Source organism: Babylonia areolata, chromosome 23, assembly GCF_041734735.1.
Source record: "Babylonia areolata isolate BAREFJ2019XMU chromosome 23, ASM4173473v1, whole genome shotgun sequence".
Taxonomy (NCBI): Eukaryota; Metazoa; Mollusca; class Gastropoda; order Neogastropoda; family Buccinidae; genus Babylonia; species Babylonia areolata.
Window position 1 is genome coordinate 36,600,963 of NC_134898.1, and position 22,956 is coordinate 36,623,918.

Below are 22,956 nucleotides of genomic sequence, written 5' to 3' on the forward strand. Positions count from 1 at the left end.
GAAACTCCCACTGGCATCTGGCCAGAAGCACCTCACCATTGTCAGTGCCTACGCCCCAACCATGACCAACCCGGATGAAGTAAAGGCGAAGTTCTACGAGGACCTTCACTCTGTCATTGCTGCTATCCCTAAAGCAGACAAGCTCATCATTCTTGGGGACTTCAATGCTAGAGTTGGCTCTGACTACATCTCCTGGGATGGAGTGATTGGAAAGCACGGTGTGGGCCACTGCAACCCAAATGGATTGCTTTTGCTTCAGACTTGTGCAGAGCACGAACTGCTGATAACCAACACAGTTTTCTGCCTCCCTACCCGTAACAGGACGTCATGGATGCACCCTCGCTCAAAGCACTGGCATCTCATCGATTACGTCATCGTCAGGAAAAGGGATAGGCAAGATGTACGTGTAACAAAGACCATGTGCAGCGCCGAGTGTTGGACAGACCATCGCCTTGTAGTCTCGAAGCTGAATATTCGAATCCAGCCCAAGAGACACCCCCAAGGCCAGAAGCCTCCAAAACGGCTCAACATCGCTAAGCTGAATAACATCACCATCAAACAGTCCTTTGTGGAGCTGCTGGAAGATCGTCTGGTATCCGCCTCTCTGGACAACCAGAATGTGGAGTCTGACTGGAGGACCCTGCGTGAGCTGATCTATAGTACAGCTTCAGAGACCCTGGGACCCTTGACCAGAAAGCACAAAGACTGGTTTGATGAAAACTGTGATGAAATCAAGCAGCTTCTGGATGAGAAACGCCGTCTGCATCAAGCCTACCTGAGCAACCCAAAGTCCACATCAAAAAAGGATGCATACGATGCCATCCGCAGGACTGTTCAGCAAAAGTTACGCCAGATGCAGGATAAGTGGCTGAGTGACAAAGCTGATGAGATCCAGGGATATGCTGACAGGCACGATATGAAGAGGTTCTATGATGCCTTAAAAGAAGTCTACGGCCCCACATCCTCAGGATCATCCCCCCTCCTCAGTGCAGATGGGAATACCTTGATCACCGAGAAGGAGAAAATTCTCGAACGCTGGGCTGAGCACTTCAACAGTGTCTTAAATCGCCCTTCCTCCATAACTGATGAAGCCGTAGACCGTCTCCCACAAGTCCCCACCAACGAAGCACTGGACGATCTCCCAACACTTCTTGAGACCCAGAAAGCAATCCGTCTGCTATCCAGTGGCAAAGCACCTGGCTCAGACTCCATACCAGCAGAGGTCTACAAGGATGGAGGCACTGTGCTGACTGAGAAGCTCCATCAGCTGTACTCACTCATGTGGAAAGAAGAGACGATCCCCCAGGATTTCAAAGATGCATCTATCATTCACTTGTACAAGCGAAAGGGGAACCGGCAAGCCTGTGATAACCATCGGGGCATTTCCTTGCTCTCCATCGCAGGCAAGATACTTGCCAGGATCCTACTAAACCGCCTCACAGCACACCTTGACCAAGGTCATTTGCCTGAGAGCCAATGTGGATTCCGGAAAGAGCGCGGAACCACCGACATGGTGTTTGCTGCAAGGCAGCTGCAAGAGAAATGTCAGGAGCAAAATGCTGATCTGTTCTCCACCTATGTCGACCTCACTAAGGCCTTCGACACCGTGAGTAGAGAGGGACTGTGGAAGATCATGGCCAAGTACGGATGCCCTCGGAAATTTATTTCCTTGGTCAGCCAATTCCATGAAGGCATGCAGGCTCGAGTCCAGGACAATGGCGAAACATCTGCTCCTTTTGCTGTCACAAATGGTGTCAAGCAAGGCTGCGTCCTGGCTCCAACGCTGTTCAGCCTCATGTTCTCTGCAATGCTTACTGATGCCTTCAGAGATGGTGATGTTGGAATCGGCCTAAAGTACCGAACAGATTGCAAGTTGTTTAACCTCAGAAGGCTTCAAGCAAAAACGAAGGTCATGACAGACATCATCAGAGACTTTTTGTTTGCTGATGATTGTGCCCTCAACACTGGATCTGAAGCTGACATGCAACTCAGCGTCGACAAGTTTGCCACTGCCAGCAGGAACTTCGGCCTTACCATCAGCACGAGGAAAACTGAAGTTCTCCATCAGCCAGCCCCAGGGAAACCCTACGTTGAGCCCAACATCACAGTCAACGGTCAGAGACTCAGTGCGGTGGAGCGGTTCACATACCTTGGCAGCACACTGTCACGAAATGCGACCATCGACGATGAAGTGAACGTCAGGATTGCAAGAGCAAGCGCAACTTTTGGCAGACTCAGTGCAAATGTCTGGAACAGAAGAGGCATTAGTCTTGAGACCAAGCTAAAGGTCTACAGAGCAGTAGTTCTCCCCACACTACTGTACGCCTGCGAAACTTGGACAGTGTACCAACGACATGCCAAGAAGCTGAACCACTTCCACACAACATGCCTCAGGAAGCTACTGAACATCAAGTGGCAAGACAGGACCCCAGACACAGAGGTGCTCGCAAAAGCCACCCTTCCCAGCATCTTCACCATCCTGATGCAGTCCCAGCTTCGCTGGGCTGGACACGTGGCGCGCATGCCAGACCATCGGCTGCCCAAAAGGCTCCTCTATGGCGAGCTGCAACAAGGGAAGAGATCACACGGAGGTCAGAAGAAGCGCTTCAGAGATACTCTGAAAGTCTCTCTTAAAGCGTTTGATATCAACCCTGACTCCTGGGAGGAATCTGCAGTGGACCGTGACAAATGGCGTGCTGCTGTGCACAAAGGTGCCAAGTTGTGCGAGGCCAACAGGACTGCAGCAGCTGTTCAGAAGAGGCAGGCCAGAAAGTCACGGGCAAACAAGCTCCCTGACAATGATATGCCTGTCTTTGTCTGCCCCAACTGTCAGCGAACATTTCGTGCGCAGATTGGACTATTCAGCCATCTGCGCATTCACAGATAGAGTCATGAGCATCCTCCCCCCCACCCCACCACCACCCTCCCCCCATCCCCCAGCTGGATGACAACGATGGTCATCATTGATCTCGATGGACACACCACCACCACCACATATACACATGTATATTAGAGTGGTTTACTTAGAATTTTGCCCGGGTCAACCCTCTTGTTGCTGTGGGTTCTTTAATGTGCGCAAAGCGCAAGCTGCAGTAAACAATGAATGAACCGGGAACACAAAACTGACAAGAGGGGATGCTGGCCGAAGAAAAGAAAAGAACAGGGGAGACTGGAATGCAGGCAAGCACCAAAGAAACTGGAATGCAGACACCAAAGAAACTGGAATGCAGACAAGCACCAAAGAAACTGGGGTGAAGAGACAGACACCAAAGAAACTGGGGTGAAGAGACAGACACCAAAGAAACTGGGGTGAAGACAGACACCAAAGAAACTGGGGTGAAGAGACAAGACACCAAAGAAACTGGGGTGAAGAGACAGACACCAAAGAAACTGGGGTGAAGAGACAGACACCAAAGAAACTGGGGTGAAGAGACAGACACCAAAGAAACTGGGGTGAAGAGACAGAAACCAAAGAAACTGGGGTGAAGAGACAGACACCAAAGAAACTGGGGTGAAGAGACAGACACCAAAGAAACCAGGGTGAAGACAGGCACCAAAGAAACTGGGGTGAAGAGACAGACACCAAAGAAACCAGGGTGAAGACAGGCACCAAAGAAACTGGGGTGAAGAGACAGACACCAAAGAAACCAGGGTGAAGAGACAGACACCAAAGAAACTGGGGTGAAGAGACAGGCACCAAAGAAACTGGGGTGAAGAGACAGACACCAAAGAAACCGGGGTGAAGACAGACACCAAAGAAACTGGGGTGAAGAGACAGAAACCAAAGAAACTGGGGTGAAGAGACAGACACCAAAGAAACCAGGGTGAAGACAGGCACCAAAGAAACTGGGGTGAAGAGACAGACACCAAAGAAACCAGGGTGAAGACAGGCACCAAAGAAACTGGGGTGAAGAGACAGACACCAAAGAAACCAGGGTGAAGACAGGCACCAAAGAAACTGGGGTGAAGAGACAGACACCAAAGAAACCAGGGTGAAGAGACAGACACCAAAGAAACTGGGGTGAAGAGACAGACACCAAAGAAACTGGGGTGAAGACAGGCACCAAAGAAACTGGGGTGAAGAGACAGACACCAAAGAAACTGGGGTGAAGACAGACACCAAAGAAACTGGGGTGAAGAGACAGACACCAAAGAAACTGGGGTGAAGACAGGCACCAAAGAAACTGGGGTGAAGAGACAGACACCAAAGAAACTGGGGTGAAGACAGACACCAAAGAAACTGGGGTGAAGAGACAGACACCAAAGAAACTGGGGTGAAGACTGGCACCTAAGAAACTGGGGTGAAGAGACAGACACCAAAGAAACTGGGGTGAAGAGACAGACACCAAAGAAACTGGGGTGAAGAGACAGACACCAAAGAAACTGGGGTGAAGACAGGCACCAAAGAAACTGGGGTGAAGAGACAGACACCAAAGAAACCAGGGTGAAGAGACAGACACCAAAGAAACTGGGGTGAAGACTGGCACCTAAGAAACTGGGGTGAAGAGACAGACACCAAAGAAACCAGGGTGAAGACAGGCACCAAAGAAACTGGGGTGAAGAGACAGGCACCAAAGAAACCAGGGTGAAGACAGGCACCAAAGAAACTGGGGTGAAGAGACAGGCACCAAAGAAACCAGGGTGAAGACAGGCACCAAAGAAACTGGGGTGAAGAGACAGACACCAAAGAAACTGGGGTGAAGAGACAGGCACCAAAGAAACTGGGGTGAAGAGACAGACACCAAAGAAACTGGGGTGAAGACAGACACCAAAGAAACTGGGGTGAAGAGACAGGCACCAAAGAAACTGGGGTGAAGACAGGCACCAAAGAAACCGGGGTGAAGACAGGCACCAAAGAAACTGGGGTGAAGAGACAGACACCAAAGAAACTGGGGTGAAGACAGGCACCAAAGAAACTGGGGTGAAGAGACAGACACCAAAGAAACTGGGGTGAAGACTGGCACCTAAGAAACTGGGGTGAAGAGACAGACACCAAAGAAACTGGGGTGAAGAGACAGACACCAAAGAAACTGGGGTGAAGACAGGCACCAAAGAAACTGGGGTGAAGAGACAGACACCAAAGAAACTGGGGTGAAGAGACAGACACCAAAGAAACCAGGGTGAAGAGACAGACACCAAAGAAACTGGGGTGAAGAGACAGGCACCAAAGAAACTGGGGTGAAGAGACAGACACCAAAGAAACTGGGGTGAAGACAGGCACCAAAGAAACTGGGGTGAAGAGACAGACACCAAAGAAACTGGGGTGAAGAGACAGGCACCAAAGAAACTGGGGTGAAGAGACAGACACCAAAGAAACCAGGGTGAAGAGACAGACACCAAAGAAACTGGGGTGAAGAGACAGACACCAAAGAAACTGGGGTGAAGAGACAGACACCAATGAAGAGACAGACACCAAAGAAACTGGGGTGAAGAGACAGACACCAAAGAAACTGGGGTGAAGAGACAGACACCAAAGAAACCAGGGTGAAGAGACAGACACCAAAGAAACTGGGGTGAAGAGACAGACACCAAAGAAACTGGGGTGAAGAGACAGACACCAAAGAAACTGGGGTGAAGAGACAGACACCAAAGAAACTGGGGTGAAGAGACAGGCACCAAAGAAACTGGGGTGAAGACAGGACCAAAGAAACCAGGGTGAAGACAGGCACCAAAGAAACTGGGGTGAAGAGACAGACACCAAAGAAACTGGGGTGAAGAGACAGACACCAAAGAAACTGGTGTGAAGACTGGCACCAAAGAAACTGGGGTGAAGAGACAGACACCAAAGAAACTGGGATGAAGAGACAGAAACCAAAGAAACTGGGGTGAAGAGACAGACACCAAAGAAACCAGGGTGAAGACAGGCACCAAAGAAACTGGGGTGAAGAGACAGACACCAAAGAAACTGGGATGAAGAGACAGAAACCAAAGAAACTGGGGTGAAGAGACAGACACCAAAGAAACCAGGGTGAAGAGACAGACACCAAAGAAACTGGGGTGAAGAGACAGACACCAAAGAAACTGGGGTGAAGAGACAGACACCAATGAAGAGACAGACACCAAAGAAACTGGGGTGAAGAGACAGACACCAAAGAAACTGGTGTGAAGACTGGCACCAAAGAAACTGGGGTGAAGAGACAGACACCAAAGAAACCAGGGTGAAGAGACAGACACCAAAGAAACTGGGGTGAAGAGACAGACACCAAAGAAACTGGGGTGAAGACAGACACCAAAGAAACTGGGGTGAAGACTGGCACCTAAGAAACTGGGGTGAAGAGACAGACACCAAAGAAACTGGGGTGAAGAGACAGACACCAAAGAAACCAGGGTGAAGACTGGCACCAAAGAAACTGGGGTGAAGACAGGCACCAAAGAAACCAGGGTGAAGACAGGCACCAAAGAAACTGGGGTGAAGAGACAGGCACCAAAGAAACCAGGGTGAAGACTGGCACCAAAGAAACTGGGGTGAAGAGACAGGCACCAAAGAAACTGGGGTGAAGACAGGCACCAAAGAAACCAGGGTGAAGACAGGCACCAAAGAAACCAGGGTGAAGACAGGCACCAAAGAAACCAGGGTGAAGACAGGCACCAAAGAAACTGGGGTGAAGACAGGCACCAAAGAAACCAGGGTGAAGACTGGCACCAAAGAAACTGGGGTGAAGAGACAGGCACCAAAGAAACTGGGGTGAAGACAGGCACCAAAGAAACTGGGGTGAAGACAGGCACCAAAGAAACTGGGGTGAAGAGACAGACACCAAAGAAACCAGGGTGAAGACAGGCACCAAAGAAACCAGGGTGAAGACTGGCACCAAAGAAACTGGGGTGAAGAGACAGGCACCAAAGAAACTGGGGTGAAGAGACAGACACCAAAGAAACTGGGGTGAAGACAGGCACCAAAGAAACTGGGGTGAAGACAGGCACCAAAGAAACTGGGGTGAAGAGACAGACACCAAAGAAACTGGGGTGAAGACAGGAAGACAGGCACCAAAGAAACTGGGGTGAAGACAGGCACCAAAGAAACTGGGGTGAAGAGACAGACACCAAAGAAACTGGGGTGAAGACAGGCACCAAAGAAACTGGGGTGAAGAGACAGACACCAAAGAAACTGGGGTGAAGAGACAGACACCAAAGAAACTGGGGTGAAGACAGGCACCTAAGAAACTGGGGTGAAGACAGGCACCAAAGAAACTGGGGTGAAGAGACAGACACCAAAGAAACTGGGGTGAAGAGACAGACACCAAAGAAACTGGGGTGAAGACAGGCACCAAAGAAACTGGGGTGAAGACAGGCACCAAAGAAACTGGGGTGAAGAAACAGACACCAAAGAAACTGGGGTGAAGAGACAGACACCAAAGAAACTGGGGTGAAGAGACAGACACCAAAGAAACCAGGGTGAAGAGACAGACACCAAAGAAACTGGGGTGAAGAGACAGGCACCAAAGAAACTGGGGTGAAGACAGGCACCAAAGAAACTGGGGTGAAGAGACAGACACCAAAGAAACTGGGGTGAAGAGACAGGCACCAAAGAAACTGGGGTGAAGAGACAGACACCAAAGAAACCAGGGTGAAGAGACAGACACCAAAGAAACTGGGGTGAAGAGACAGACACCAAAGAAACTGGGGTGAAGAGACAGACACCAAAGAAACCAGGGTGAAGAGACAGACACCAAAGAAACTGGGGTGAAGAGACAGACACCAAAGAAACTGGGGTGAAGACAGACACCAAAGAAACTGGGGTGAAGACTGGCACCAAAGAAACTGGGGTGAAGAGACAGGCACCAAAGAAACCAGGGTGAAGACAGGCACCAAAGAAACTGGGGTGAAGAGCAGACACCAAAGAAACTGGGGTGAAGAGACAGGCACCAAAGAAACTGGGGTGAAGACAGGACCAAAGAAACTGGGGTGAAGAGACAGACAGCAAAGAAGCTGGGGTGAAGAGACAGACACCAAAGAAACTGGGGTGAAGAGACAGGCACCAAAGAAACTGGGGTGAAGACAGAAACCAAAGAAACTGGGGTGAAGAGACAGAAACCAAAGAAACTGGGGTGAAGACAGGCACCTAAGAAACTGGGGTGAAGAGACAGACACCAAAGAAACTGGAGTGAAGAGACAGACAACAAAGAAACTGGGGTGAAGAGACAGACACCAAAGAAACTGGGGTGAAGAGACAGACACCAAAGAAACCAAGGTGAAGAGACAGACACCAAAGAAACTGGGGTGAAGAGACAGGCACCAAAGAAACTGGGGTGAAGAGACAGGCACCAAAGAAACTGGGGTGAAGAGACAGACACCAAAGAAACCAGGGTGAAGAGACAGACACCAAAGAAACTGGGGTGAAGAGACAGACACCAAAGAAACTGGGGTGAAGAGACAGACACCAATGAAGAGACAGACACCAAAGAAACTGGGGTGAAGAGACAGACACCAAAGAAACTGGGGTGAAGAGACAGACACCAAAGAAACCAGGGTGAAGAGACAGACACCAAAGAAACTGGGGTGAAGAGACAGACACCAAAGAAACTGGGGTGAAGAGACAGACACCAAAGAAACTGGGGTGAAGGCAACTGTTTGGAAGCAAGAGAATCTCAACATGCCGGATATAATCCCACTCTCACCAGAGAGTACAGTTTTCTCCCCCTACACTAAACCTTGAGTGGTGGTCTGGATGCTAGTCATTCAGATGAAATGATAAACCCAAGTCCTGTGTGTAGCATGCTACCGCACGTAGAATATCCCACAGCAACAAAAGGGCTGTCCCTGGCAAAATTCTGTAGAAAAGTCCACTGAGATATTCAAAGAAATACACAGGAAAAAAAAAAGAAGAAAGAACATGCTCTCCCCTGAGAGAACAGCCTGAATTTCATGTAGAGAAATCTGTTGTGACAAAAACACAATACAATACAATGCAATAAAATACAATACATTGCGATATGATACGATAAAATACAGTACAATACAATACAAATGCAATACAACACAGCATAAAACAATGCAATATGATACAATACAATACAACAGAACACAAAACAACAAAACACAGTTTCAGTAGCTCAAGGAGGCGTCACTGCGTTCAGACAAATCCATATACACTACACCACATCTGCCAAGCAGATGCCTGACCAGCAGCGTAACCCAACGCACTTAGTCAGGCCTTGAGAAAAAAAAGTAAATAAATAATAGATAAATACATAAAGAAGAACTACTACTAATAATAATAATATGTATAAGGCACAAAAACTTGATGAAGTCAACTATAAGCATACAAATAAATAAATAAATAAAATTAAAAAAAATAAAAATAAATATTAATAATTTAAATAAATAAAAATAATAATAATAACAATAATAATAAAAATAAAAAATAAATAAATAAATAAACAAATAAATAAAATATACACAAAACAATACAATACAATGCAATACAATACAAAGCAAAATACAAGTCTTTGTACCTTGTCTCTTTTCTCAACGGCAACAAAGGAAGTGAACTGGGTGACGATGGAATATTCTTTGCTCAACTCGATCACATTTTGCTTCTCATTCATTCTGGCAACCTGTGCACCCAGTAAAAGACAATGACAGACACTTGTATAATAACATATGTTCTAACAGACGCATATCCACAAAGACACATGCCCACGTATCTAAAAGTTATAGCAGTATTTCTTCTGTCTTAGTGACCTCACACCCCCGTCAGTGAATGGTCTTTTCACATGTATGACAGTTTACCAGCTGCTGTGGCGAAGTGGTTAGCTTCACGGACTGACGGCTGGGAGGATGTGGGTTCAAATCCCAGCGGAGGTGGGTTTTTCAGCCCATGGCCACCTCCTACCCAGAGTTGAGTGTGCTGTGGGCTTAAATGGGGAGCCTGGGACCACACAGTCGAGTGTCATCCACTTCAAGAATGTGTCTTTGGGTGTGCAGCCCTAATTACCTGACCAACGCTGCAAGGGTCTGTATCTCTCGGGCCTGGTTAACACCAGGATATTATTATGACAGGAAGCGTAGAGTACAGCCTTGTCATGCAGTCCCAAACAAAAATGGACCTCCATAGCAACATCATCATTGTCATCGTCATCATCCTCCTCCTTCATCATCATCAATATGAACAAAACAGTCTCAAAGTCTGTAGCCTTTCATGCCCTGCTCTCATGGTGACCTCAGTTTCAATACCCCTCCACTTCCGTACTTGGGGTAAGTCCTGTCAATGTCTTCAGTGTCAGCAGATTCATGGGGGGCTGTTGTTTGAGGGAGGTGGTGATGGCCTCCACTCTGGGAGGGACGCTCACTCAGTCTGGCTCCGTGACTAAGCCATTATTGTTGTTAATAGGAGATTCCCTGTGGACTGCCGATGCTGGAACTATGATGGACAAACCAGGGTGTGGCCGTGTATGGAGGAATCTAAATGAGCGGCATGGGAGTAATGCCACTGAAACGGTGCAGATGATGGGGCAGCAAAAAAAAAACCCCAAAAAACAACAACAAAAAACTTTGTTATGTTCAGGTTCATGTGTGTGTGTGTGTGTGTGTGTGTGTGTGTGTGTGTGTGCGTGCGTGCGTGTGGGTGTGTGTGTTCATTTCTTTTCTTCTTCACCAAATTCATGTATTACACAACTTCTTGTCGTTTGCTAAATCATCCACTAGACTTCTAGATTCTTACATCAGTTTGGTTGTTAATTACATATGTAAAATACTTGTACTATTTTGTTGTCTATGCCCCTACAGAGGTCAAAGGATTGAATTTTGATTCTGTGTGTGTGTGTGTGTGTGCGCGCGAGTGTGTGTGTGTGCATGTATGTATGTAAGTATGTGTAATGTATGTGTGTGTGTATGTGTGTGTGTGTGTGTGTGCATGTGTGTGCATGTTTGTGTGTGTGTGTGCGTGTGTGTGTGTGCGTGTGTGTGTCAGTGGGTGTGAGACCGAGGCAGACAGAGAGTGAGCGAGTGGTAAGTGTGACTTGGGATCACCTCATGGAGAGTACGGTCATCAGAAAGGAGCCCTGTTTCCCAGTCCTGAATGAGGGCACGAGCAGTCAGACGATGAACCACCTGCACACCATCATCGATATCATCCTCATAGCCATCGTCATCACAGTCATCATCATCACTATCATTAACATTATCATAATCACCATCATCATCATCATTATCAGCAGCAGCAGCAGCAGCAGCATCCGGAGAAGAAGAAGAAGAATCCTTTAATGATAAAAATGATGATGATGATAATATTAGTAATGATGATGATGATGATGATGATAATGATGATGATGTTAAGATACTGTCATGTATGGGACGAATAAAGTGATCCTTAATTAAACGAAAGATTAATCAAACACATTTGTTATGGAGCACTGATGGTATCTCTAGAAAGCACACACACACACACACACACACACACACACACACAAACAAACAACACACACACACAAACAAACAACATACAACACAACACAACACAACACACACACACACACACACAACATACACACGCAAAAGCATGTTACACACACACACACACACACACACACACACACACACACACACCCTCCCCAGTACACACTCACATCCTACTCTTCACACAACCACCTCTCTCCACTACTTTCAGTTTCATTTTCAAAAAAGTGTCAAAGCGAAAGGGAAAGCATTGGTGGAGAAAGAGGCCACACACACACCCTGTACACTCACTAATCCTGAAGTGATGGACAGAGGTGACGTGGAAACAACAGTGGATACTTCTTGCCCCCCGACCACTGCTGATAGGAATGCCTGCACAACAGACATACAGCACACAAGAATACTTTGTTTGTTTTCTCTAAACCATAAGTCAATGATGCGTCTGCTAATACTTCTTGCCCCTCGACCAATGCCGACAGGATACAAGAATACTTTATAATCTCTAACTGATATTCACCGATACATTTGCTGGTAAAAATGTGACATATTTACCACACACATAAAAAAAAAGTGTACGCATCACATCCGCAGAATATTGCAAAGTTTATAATGCTTCAACATTTCAACAAGAACGCCAACTCATGACATGCGCACAGCCCTGATATAGTACAAACTCACACCAAAAATGTGCTATGCTCTGTAAACAATGTAGGCTTCATAAATGCCAAGCAAAACATGTCTAGTCACTCTGAGTAGAAAGCCCCTTCACCATTCCCAAATAATATGCAGCAGTGGCTCAGCGGTACAGCTTCTAACATGGAAGATAGTGTCAACAGGTTCAAGTCCTTGCATTTCACCCGCCTCGCACCCTTCCCCCATCTCTCACTCCCCTCCACTAGACCTTGAGTGGTGGTCTGAGCTCTATTTATTTTGGATTATTTGATAAACCCAGGTCCGGTATGCAGCATGCATTTAGCGCATGTAAAAGAATCCATGGCAAAAAAAAAAAAGGTCTGACCCTGGCAATCATTCTGTGGAGAACTCCACTTTGATGGAAAAACACAATCACTTGCAGACAGCAGACAGAAGAAGAAGAAAATGAACAGCGCTGCACTGCTGCAACAGGCTTTCTCCCACCTGGGTGAACAGTGCCAGTTTCACAGAGGAATGCAGTGAAAACAAAGAAATACAACACAATACTGTATGCATGTATGATAGTCAGTCGTGTACGACTACGACTAACAGAACAGCAGAGGAGGCAACTGCTGTCCTGACTATCTGGGTTAGAATTTGATTACAGTGGACAGAGTCTTGCCCAAGTTACATCCCCACTCTCTTGGCCAAGAGGGTTTTAGGAAAGTCAGTGTTGGGATGGTTCCCAAAGGCCAACTGTCCCGCAAGGCTGCAGCACTAAGAGCCAGTGCAATCTTGCCTCCATATTTCAGAGTCATAGACCTCCACAAAAGACTAAGCTTTAAATGACTTCCCACTGCAGTGGACAAACCACTGATCATCCAGCTCTCACTTTGCTGTTATACTATCCCCAACTCAAACAATAGTTGCACTAAAAAATGAAACAAACGACAAGACTTTTCCCAAATGCAAAGTATTGATATTCAAACTTCATGCCATGAAAATGGTTTCTACAGAGACCCAGGCTTTGACACAAAACTGAGGCTCTTCACAGACTTAAGGGAGGAGCTGAAGGAGGGGGGATAAAGAAGATGGAGGAGGAGGAGGAGAAAAAGAAGGAGGTGGAGGAGGAGGAGGAGAAAAAGAAGGAGGTGGAGGAGGAGGAGGAGAAAAAGGAGGAGGAGGAGAAGAAGGAGGTGGAGGAGAAGGAGGAGAAAAAGGAGGAGGTGGAGGAGGAGAAAAAGGAGGAGGTGGAGGAGGAGGAGGTGGAGAAGGAGGAGGAGAAAAAGAAGGAGGTGGAGGAGGAGGAGGAGGAGGAGAAAAAGGAGGAGGAGGAGAAAAAGAAGGAGGAGGAGGAGGAGGAGGAGAAAAAGAAGGAGGAGGAGGAGGAGGAGGAGGAGGAGATGGGACTGTGACAGACGAACCCGGGATGGCCATGTATGGGGGACTCAGAATGGGCAGCGTGGAAGCAATGTCACTGAAGCATTGCAGGTGATGGGACAGCAAAACGAAAAAAAAAAAAAAAAAAAAGATCATAAAGAAGATAGAAGAAGAAGACCTGAGTATCCACTCCATAGATCCTTCTTCCTCTTCTTCACAGAATGCCTAGGATAAAAGAGCTGGCATAATATACATATTATGATATGCAGGTTGACAAGGAGGTGCGGACACACTAATACATACCCCCCCCCCCCCCCAACCCCCCGCCTGCCCTCCCAACATACACACCTAAATCCCAACTCCTACCCCCAACACACACACACAAAAGAAAGAAATGCTGATGTCGCTGCCATGGTCTGTTCAGGAATCTAAAGAATAACTCCTGTGAACACCCTCACATGTTTCCCTGTTGTTGTTCTTTCCTAATCATGACTCTATTTTTCTTCATTTCGCCAATTTGCAAGTGACCCATAATTTCATATCAACACAAAATATTGTGCACTAAATTCCACACACACACACAAACTCATACATACATACATACACCCCCCATCCATCCAAACACACGCACCCTCCAATCCTAAACCTATACACCCCACCACCCAACACCACAACACACACACACACCACTCCCACCCCACACTCTTCAAACCACTCTTCCCCACAATGACCCAGAACACACCCCCTCCGCTCCCACACCTACCAACGCCAACACCCCAGACCCACAACACACACACACAAACACAACACACACAAACACAACACAAACAAACACAACACAACACATTACAGCAACACAACACAACACAGCACAACACAGCACAACACACACACACACACACACACACACACAAAACACACACAAACACAACACACACAAACACAACTCAACACACAAACACAACACAACAGAACACAGCACAGCACAGCACAGCATAGCACACACACACACACACACACACACACACACACACACACTGCAACACACAAAACACAAACACAAACAAAACGCAACACCTACACAAACACAACACAATACCCTCACCCCTGCACACACACACAACACAAACACAAAAACACAACACAAACACAACACACAAACATAACACAACACAAACACAACACACACAGAAACCATACCATGGTGCAGTTGGGGACGAAGCCGTAGACAACCTGCCTGGTGCCGCTAAACAGGGCGGTGATGTGTCGCGGGGCCTGCAGAGGGCTCTCCTCGTACTGCCCCCACTGCACGGCCACCGACGTCACGCCTGGCTGCCCCGCCTTGCCCACCTGCCGACGCACCTGCTCCTCCCACCTGGACTTTGCCTTGGCGTCGAACAGCTCAAAGGAGCCCGCGGAGACGCGTGCCAGCGCTTTGAGGGCGTAGACATTGCACGTGGCGCTGTGACGTAGTGTGGCGTAAGCGTGGTGTAGCAGAGACAGAACGCAGGGGCAAGTCAGTGATGATGATTACAATGCAACGTCATCATCTTCTTCTCCTCCTTCTTGTTCTTCTGATTCTTCTTCTTCTCCTTCTAATCTTTCTTCTCCTTCTTCTTCTTCTTGTATCCTGTAATCTCCAACCATTGGGTAAATATTGATAATTTGGAAATCAGTTCGACGGGCGCAATAGCCGAGTGGTTAAAGCGTTGGATTGTCAATCTGAGGGTCCCGAGTTCGAATCACGGTGACGGCGCCTGGTGGGTAAAGGGTGGAAATTTTTACGATCTCCCAGGTCAACATATGTGCAGACCTGCTAGTGCCTGAACCCCCTTCGTGTGTATATGCAAGCAGAAGATCAAATACGCACGTTAAAGATCCTGTAATCCATGTCAGCGTTCGGTGGGTTATGGAAACAAGAACATACCCAGCATGCACACCCCCGAAAACGGAGTATGGCTGCCTACATGGCGGGGTAAAAACGGTCATACACGTAAAAGCCCGCTCGTGTGCATACGAGTGAACGCAGAAGAAGAAGAAGAAGGAAATCAGTTCTCACCATCTGTCCCTGTTCCTCATCAGGACAGTCAACAATGATAACCCAGTGTCTTCTGATCACACTTCTTCCACCTCTACTATTCTGAAATCTCTGACCATGGGGCCACTGATGATAACCTGCCACAGTTTTCTCCATCTCTCCCTCTTCCTCCCCCCAACGCCTCCCTCTCTCTCTCTCTCAGGGTGTCAACTCAGTCTCAGACTTGTCCATGCTTGATATCACCCATGACGGGAGGGCAGAAGACGAAGAAGAGAAAAGTTCTAGCACAGAGTTTCCAGAAGGTACAAAATACAAGAATACGTTATCATCTCTGAAAGAAAAACTGTCAACATGTTTGCAGACAGAAAGGCAACATATCAGTTAATCAGTCAGTTTTAGTTTCAGTAGCTCAAGGAGGCGTCACTGCGTTCGGACAAATCCATATACGCTACACCACATCTGCCAAGCAGATGCCTGACCAGCAGCGTAACCCAACGCGCTTAGTCAGGCCTTGAGAAAAAAAAAAGGTGAATAAATAATAGATAAGCTTACATAAATAAATAAATAATAATTATGATATAAAAAAGGTAGTAGTAATGATAATAATAATAAAATAATAATAATAATAAATAAATAAATAAAACAATGATGATAAATAAGCAAATAAATGTAAAACATGAAGACACACATTCACACATACCCCCACACATGCACAACAGATATGCACCAAACATGCAGTTTCACAGATATGAAAGCACAGTCAAATACATATAAACGTACATGAGCTCCAACACACACACACACACACACACACATTACCCTGCACCTCCTCTACCCCCCTCCTCCACACACTCATTTCTAGTCTAAGTTCTATCAGTTAATCAATACAGTGCAATACAAGTGATGACTGGCCCCACTGTTCACAAACGGAAGAGCCCCCCACCCACCCAGTGAATTCCCACAAGGGGCAGACTTTACCTGACGCCAAACGTGAAGATGCGTGTGTGCTGATGATGCTTGCTGGCGTCCGCCATGACCGTTGTGTCGTTGTTCAGGTGACCGTCGGACACCAGCAGCAGGTTCCTGACCACGCCCTCTGCTGGGGGCAGGAGGAAGTAAGCGTGGAGGGGGCGGAACACTTCCGTGTTGCCCATGTCAGCCTGAGCGGCCTGTGAGACATGTGGGTACAAAAGCAGGACTTGTAATGTGGGTGTGGGTGTGGGTGGGTGTGGTGGGTGGGGAGGGGTATTTTGTGTGTGTGTGTGTGTGTGTGTGTGTGTGTGTGTGTGTGTGTGTGTGTGTGTGTGTGTCTGTCTGTCTGTCTCTGTGTGTATGTGTGTGGGGGGGGAGGGGGGGGCCACAGGGGGGCGGGTGGGGGGGGGGGGGGGCGCACAAATAAAGACAGACTGAGAAACAGAACATGAGAGAGAGAGTGTGTATGTGTGTGTGCATGTATGTGTGTAATTGTGTGTGTGTGTGTGTGTGTGTGTGTGTGTCTGTGTGCGCGCACACACGCGAACACTCTCAGAGACACAGGAACGTATGTCTGCTTATACACACAGGTTCACACCCATGCACACTAATGCACATACATACACACAAGCACTAACACACACATATGTATATGCACACACACACACACACACACACACACACACACACACACACACACACACTCAATCACACACACACATATGCACATGCACACACATACACACACACACACACACACATTCTACAAACACACATAAAAATATGATAACCTGAATGAATCTCTCTGCCTCTGCCATGCTGATGTCTGAGCATGGCTGACTGCAAGGAAACAGCTCTTTGTACCCTGGCGTGAAAAGAAAAAGTGTATATGTCAACAATTTCACCTTTTTTTTCTTTTTCTTTTTTTTAAACAAAGTGAACAAAGATTAATGAGTGCAGCATAGTCTGTGTAGACATAGCACATTATAACCTTTTTATTTATTCATTTATTATTATTATTATTATATTTTATTTTATTTTTTCTAAAGACTGTCTTGTCATCTGCAATGTTAATAAAGGATGAATATTATTGTAACAAGCCCAAAATCAGTGAATGAAAAGTTGTATTTATTCCATAAATGTTATTGATCACTTTGACATAGTTGTGGAATGCCACGTATTGTTTTGATTATTTCCACGGTGTTTAGTTGATTGTGTAATTTATATACAAAATAAAACGGTGGTCGACCCAAGCAAGTCCGGGTAAAAAAAAACCAAAAAAACAACAAAACAAACACCATTAAACAATGCCAGTAAAATACAAGTCTTTGTCTGCAACTGCACTCAAACAGTAACCCTCATACAGTATGTTCTGAGTCTTTATAAGTCGCACATTCAAACGTCCTCACGTCTACAAAATACAGAAATTATTATCTGTAAGTTACAACTAATCCCTTGGACTACAAAATATTCAAACATTACTGCCTGTATTTGCTCCAGCACAGCATCTCAGTACAACATTCGTTATTCGACAGACCAAACTTCACTAGCCAACATGGGGGTAGAAATGAGTACAAGATAAAGAGACGCACGGGCACACACGCAACACACACACAGTTGTTACACTCTGAATGTAATAGTATCTTACCCACATGTTTTTCTTTATTACATAATAATTGATGTGTACATGGTGATAAGTGAAGGGTGTGTCAGTTTTTTTGTTTGTTTTTTTTTTGTTTTTTTTTGGGGGGTTTTGTTGTTTTGGTTTTTTTGCTGATGGGCATTTTATTTTAAGTGAGCCTAAAGAAAATTTTCTGTTTTTGGTTGAAGCAGATAATAAAGTATTTTGAACTGAATTGCACTGAATTGAATTGAACTGAATTGAAGATATTCACGGTGCTCTGCATGACCCCAAGCAATTCTGTAACATCAGTCACTGAGGTCATATGCTACTCGGTGGTGGGTAGGTTGTCATTTTTTTTTTTTTTTTAAACTGCTAGTATGTATGACTGATGACCCCTTTCCACCCAATGCCCCACCACTCCACTGTCAGCTTTTTATTAACACCTATCATCAGTCCTATAGAACCTAAAAAAATATTAAAAAGATTTTTTTTTTAAATAAATAAATATAAATTACTGCAGAGGAACATTAAGCATTCATATCAATACACATTAAACTTGAACCTGTCCCTTAAACTGACAATTCCATCAGTTTCTCATCAACAAGATAAAATGAACAAACTTACCTGAACATAAACACAATCATACGTGATAAGCAAAATTATGTATAATAAATGCAAAACCAAAAATTGCCAATGGGCGCCTCACACATCCGAGGCACAAACAATAAATACAATATGGTAAGAGCTCCAAAATGTAAAGTCCAAACAAAGACAAAGTATTCATGGCTTTTTAGAAGACAAACAACAACAACAACAACACATAACATATTTGTATTTCTTTTTTTTTTTAAGCACAACACTTTTCCTTGTGTGAAATTTGGGCTGCTCTCCCCAGGGAGAGCGCGTCGCTACACTTCAGCACCATCCATTTTTTTTGTATTTTTTCCTGCAAGCAGTTTTATTTGTTTTCCCTATCGAATTTGATTTTTATACAGAATTTTGCCAGGAACAACCCTTTTGTTGCCATGGGTTCTTTTATGTGTGTTTAGTGCATGCTGCACACGGGACCTCGGTTTATCATCTCATCCGAATGATTATCATCCAGACCACCACTCAAGGTCTAGTGGAGGGGGAGAAAATATCAGTGGCTGAGCCTTGATTCGAACCAGTGCGTTCAGATTCTCTCACTTCCTAGGCAGATGTGTTACCTCAAGGCCATCACTCCACTGCCAGCAATGTGTATTGTGTGTGCGTGTGTTTATGTAAGTTTGTGCCTGCCTATGTGTGCGTATGTGTTAGGGTAGCTGTTAGATATATATATATGTTAAAATGTATGTATGCAGTGGTGTGTGTGTGTGTGTGTGTGTGTGTATGTGTGTGTGCGTGTGTGTGTGTGTGTGTGTGTGTGTGTGTGCGTGTGTGTGTAGTCACATTTTGGTGTGTGTATGTAACATAGATACAATGTTTTATGTTAACAAAAGTGTTTTTGTAAAGCACCTAGAGCAGATTTCTGGATAGTGTGCTATATAAGTATCCATTATTATTATTATTATTATGTGAATTTAGCAGCAAAGCAGCAAATAAGAAACAAAAGAGATGACAGGCAATGACAGAGGGGGAAAGCCAGAAACACAGAGACAGCCACAGAGAGAAAAAGAGTCAAATTTCTAGCAACTCACGCGTGCCGAAGAGAACAACGTTGAAGCTGCCAGCAGGACTCAGACGATGCAAAATGAGCAGCGCCACCTTCTTGGCACTCTGCAGTGCAGCCCCCTTCATGGAGTTGGAGACGTCCACCATGATGACTACCTCTGCGTTCACCTCTGACCCCACTTCGAACTCAGGGTAAAAGGTCAGCATGCAAGCCTGGCACAAGAACAGGAAGATGGGGGGTGGGGAGGAAGGGGGGGTTTGTTGTTGTTTCGTTTACAAGTGATGGTAGTAGTATATATCAATATATCATCACCATCATCATCATCATCATCATAAGTTACTGAGTCTATTTCATTATTATGTTATCATTGTACAAAAGCCAGTTTCCACACACATGGTGATTTGTGTGAGCGTGTGTGTGTGTTCGCGCATGTGTGGGTGTAGAAATATGTCATCGCTGTACTTGAAATTAAAATGAATGTGAACATCAATGGCTAAAGGAGAAAAGGGGAAAGGTTAATTTTGTGTGTGTGTGTTATTGTTGCTGTTTGCAGGGGAGGGGGGATAGGAGGGATTGGGGGGAGGGGAGGGAACCGAGGGGGGTAGGGATGGGAGCATGAGAGGGAGTAAGGTGGTTTATTGGTGCGTGTGACGTGGCGTGGTGTGGTGTGGCGTGGCATTCTGTGGCATGGCAAGGCACTGCCTGGTCTGGTATGGCATGGTTCAGTATATTACAATGTGGTGTAGCATGGCATGGAGTGGTGTGGCGTGGTGTAATGTGGTGTGGTGTGGTGTGGCATGGTCTGGTGTGGTACAGTACAGTATGTCATGGTGCAGTGTGGTGTTGTGTGGCATGGTTCAGTGCGGTACATGCTGTGGTATGGTGCAGAGCAGTGTGGTGTGGTGTGCTGCAGCCTGGTGTGGTATGGTGTGGTGTGGTGATGTCTCGTGTGGTATGCTGTGGTGTGGTGTGGTGACGTCTCGTGTGGTATGCTGTGGTGTGGTGATGTCTGGTGTGGTATGCTGTGGTGTGGTGATGTCTCGTGTGGTATGCTGTGGTGTGCTGCGGCCTGGTGTGGTATGCTGTGGTGTGGTGTGGTGATGTCTGGTGTGGTATGCTGTGGTGTGCTGCGGCCTGGTGTGGTATGCTGTGGTTTGGTGATGTCCGGTGTGGTATGCTGTGGAGTGATGATGTCCAGTGTGGTATGCTGTGGTGTGGTATGCTGTGGTGTGGTGATGTCTAGTGTGGTATGCTGTGGTGTGGTGATGTCTAGTATGGTTTGCTGTGGTGTAATGATGTCCAGTGTGGCGTGGTATGATACAAATGACTGGCACAGCTCAAGATCCCAAAAGACCGACACACACGCATACACATGCTTACCCAACCATCCACCCACCCACCCACCCATTCACCCACCCACCTGATGATCCGGAAGACTGGGATGCTGCTCCACCCACATGCGAGGAACGTGGATCTCTGCCAAGCCCACCAACAACTGGAAACCATCACGGATGTTCTGTTCCTCTCGCAACGCAACCACCGCTTTGGACGCAGTGCGCTGTAAAACATACACAGCCAGATGTCACAACGCAATGCACTGAGTCTCACCACATCACACCGCATCATACATTATACCACGTCACAGGTTATACCACATCACACCACACATTATACCATACCACACATCGCACCACATCACAGCACACCGCACCACATCACACCAAACATCATACCACATCACACCGCACCATACCACATCACACCACACATCATACCACATCACATCACACCACACCATATCACACCACACATCATACCACATCACACCACACCATATCTCACCTTGATTTTCACACTGTTGGTGCGGGGCATTCTGTCACTGACACCTGTTGATCTCACCTTGTCACCACACCTGTTGATCTCACCTTGATTTTCACACTGTTGGTGTGGGGCATTCTGTCACTGACACCTGTTGATCTCACCTTGATTTTCACACTGTTGGTGCGGGGCATTCTGTCACCATACCTGTTGACCTTACCTTGATTTTCACACTGTGAGTGGGGCATTCTCTCACCATACCTGCTGATCTCACCTTGTCACCATACCTGTTGATCTCACCTTGATTTTCACACTGTGGGTGAGGGGCATTCTGTCACTCATACCTGTTGATCTCACCTTGATTTTCACACTGTGGGTGGGGGGCATTCTGTCACTGACACCTGTTGATCTCACCTTGATTTTCACACTGTGGGTGGGGGGCATTCTGTCACTGACACCTGTTGATCTCACCTTGATTTTCACACTGTGGGTGGGGGGCATTCTGTCACTGACACCTGTTGATCTCACCTTGATTTTCACACTGTGGGTGAGGGGCATTCTGTCACCATACCTGTTGATCTCACCTTGATTTTCACACTGTGGGTGGGGGGCATTCTGTCACTGACACCTGTTGATCTCACCTTGATTTTCACACTGTGGGTGGGGGGCATTCTGTCACTGACACCTGTTGATCTCACCTTGATTTTCACACTGTGGGTGGGGCATTTCAAAGTCCTGATGTCGAACGGCATCTCCACAGCCACCTCCACACTGGTCTGGCCACAGCACACTTTGTAGGTCTCCACTTTGTCCTGTCCAACAAAGCCATGTGATATTTTCTTTTCCTTTGTTTTCTTTTATATACGTATAAAGATTTTTTTTTTTTTTTTTTTTTTTTTTTTTTTTGCTGTCCCATCCCTACCAGCCTGGGTCTCCGCCTGAGTCTCAGCAAACGGTTGTCCTGTGGAGACCCAGGCTTTGACACACCACACCACTGAAAGACGTGGAGGAACCTGGCGAACAACAATAATGATCTCCTATACGGTGCCCCAGTGACTCTCCCCACAGTTGATGGGTAAGGGGAGGAATCTGTAGTGGTGCCCCTGCCGACTGTCCCAAATCCCCACCAGGGGGAGAGGTGGTCTGGCGGTAAAGCACCCGACTTGGAATGAAGAGTCCACAGGTTCGATTCTCACAAACGGACAGGGATTTTTTTTTTTTTTTTTGCTCCCCTCCTCCACTGGTGCCAGTTGCATTGCTTGGTTCTAACTTTTTGACAGTTACACATGACAAAATGCCTACGTTGACTGAACTACGCCATTGGTCAGTTCTATACTACACGCCAGTTGCATTGCTTGGTTCTAACTTTTTGACAGTTACACATGACAAAATGCCTACGTTGACTGAACTACGCCATTGGTCAGTTCCATACTATACGCCAGT

The 22,956-nt window shown here is 46.4% G+C and overlaps 1 protein-coding gene across 1 annotated transcript in view; it reads right to left on the reverse strand.

Moving 5' to 3' along the window:
* The window catches only part of LOC143297656 (uncharacterized), a 70,404-nt gene that overhangs the window by 13,707 nt on the left and 33,741 nt on the right, over window positions 1–22,956 (reverse strand). The window contains exons 18-26 of the mRNA XM_076610075.1: window positions 22,212–22,325; window positions 21,116–21,253; window positions 19,721–19,907; window positions 17,209–17,282; window positions 16,424–16,614; window positions 14,608–14,869; window positions 11,686–11,766; window positions 10,969–11,049; window positions 9,453–9,554 (exon numbers count right to left, since the gene is read on the reverse strand). Of these exons, the coding sequence (XP_076466190.1) occupies window positions 9,453–9,554; window positions 10,969–11,049; window positions 11,686–11,766; window positions 14,608–14,869; window positions 16,424–16,614; window positions 17,209–17,282; window positions 19,721–19,907; window positions 21,116–21,253; window positions 22,212–22,325 (1,230 nt within the window). The remainder of the gene's footprint in view (window positions 1–9,452; window positions 9,555–10,968; window positions 11,050–11,685; window positions 11,767–14,607; window positions 14,870–16,423; window positions 16,615–17,208; window positions 17,283–19,720; window positions 19,908–21,115; window positions 21,254–22,211; window positions 22,326–22,956) is intronic.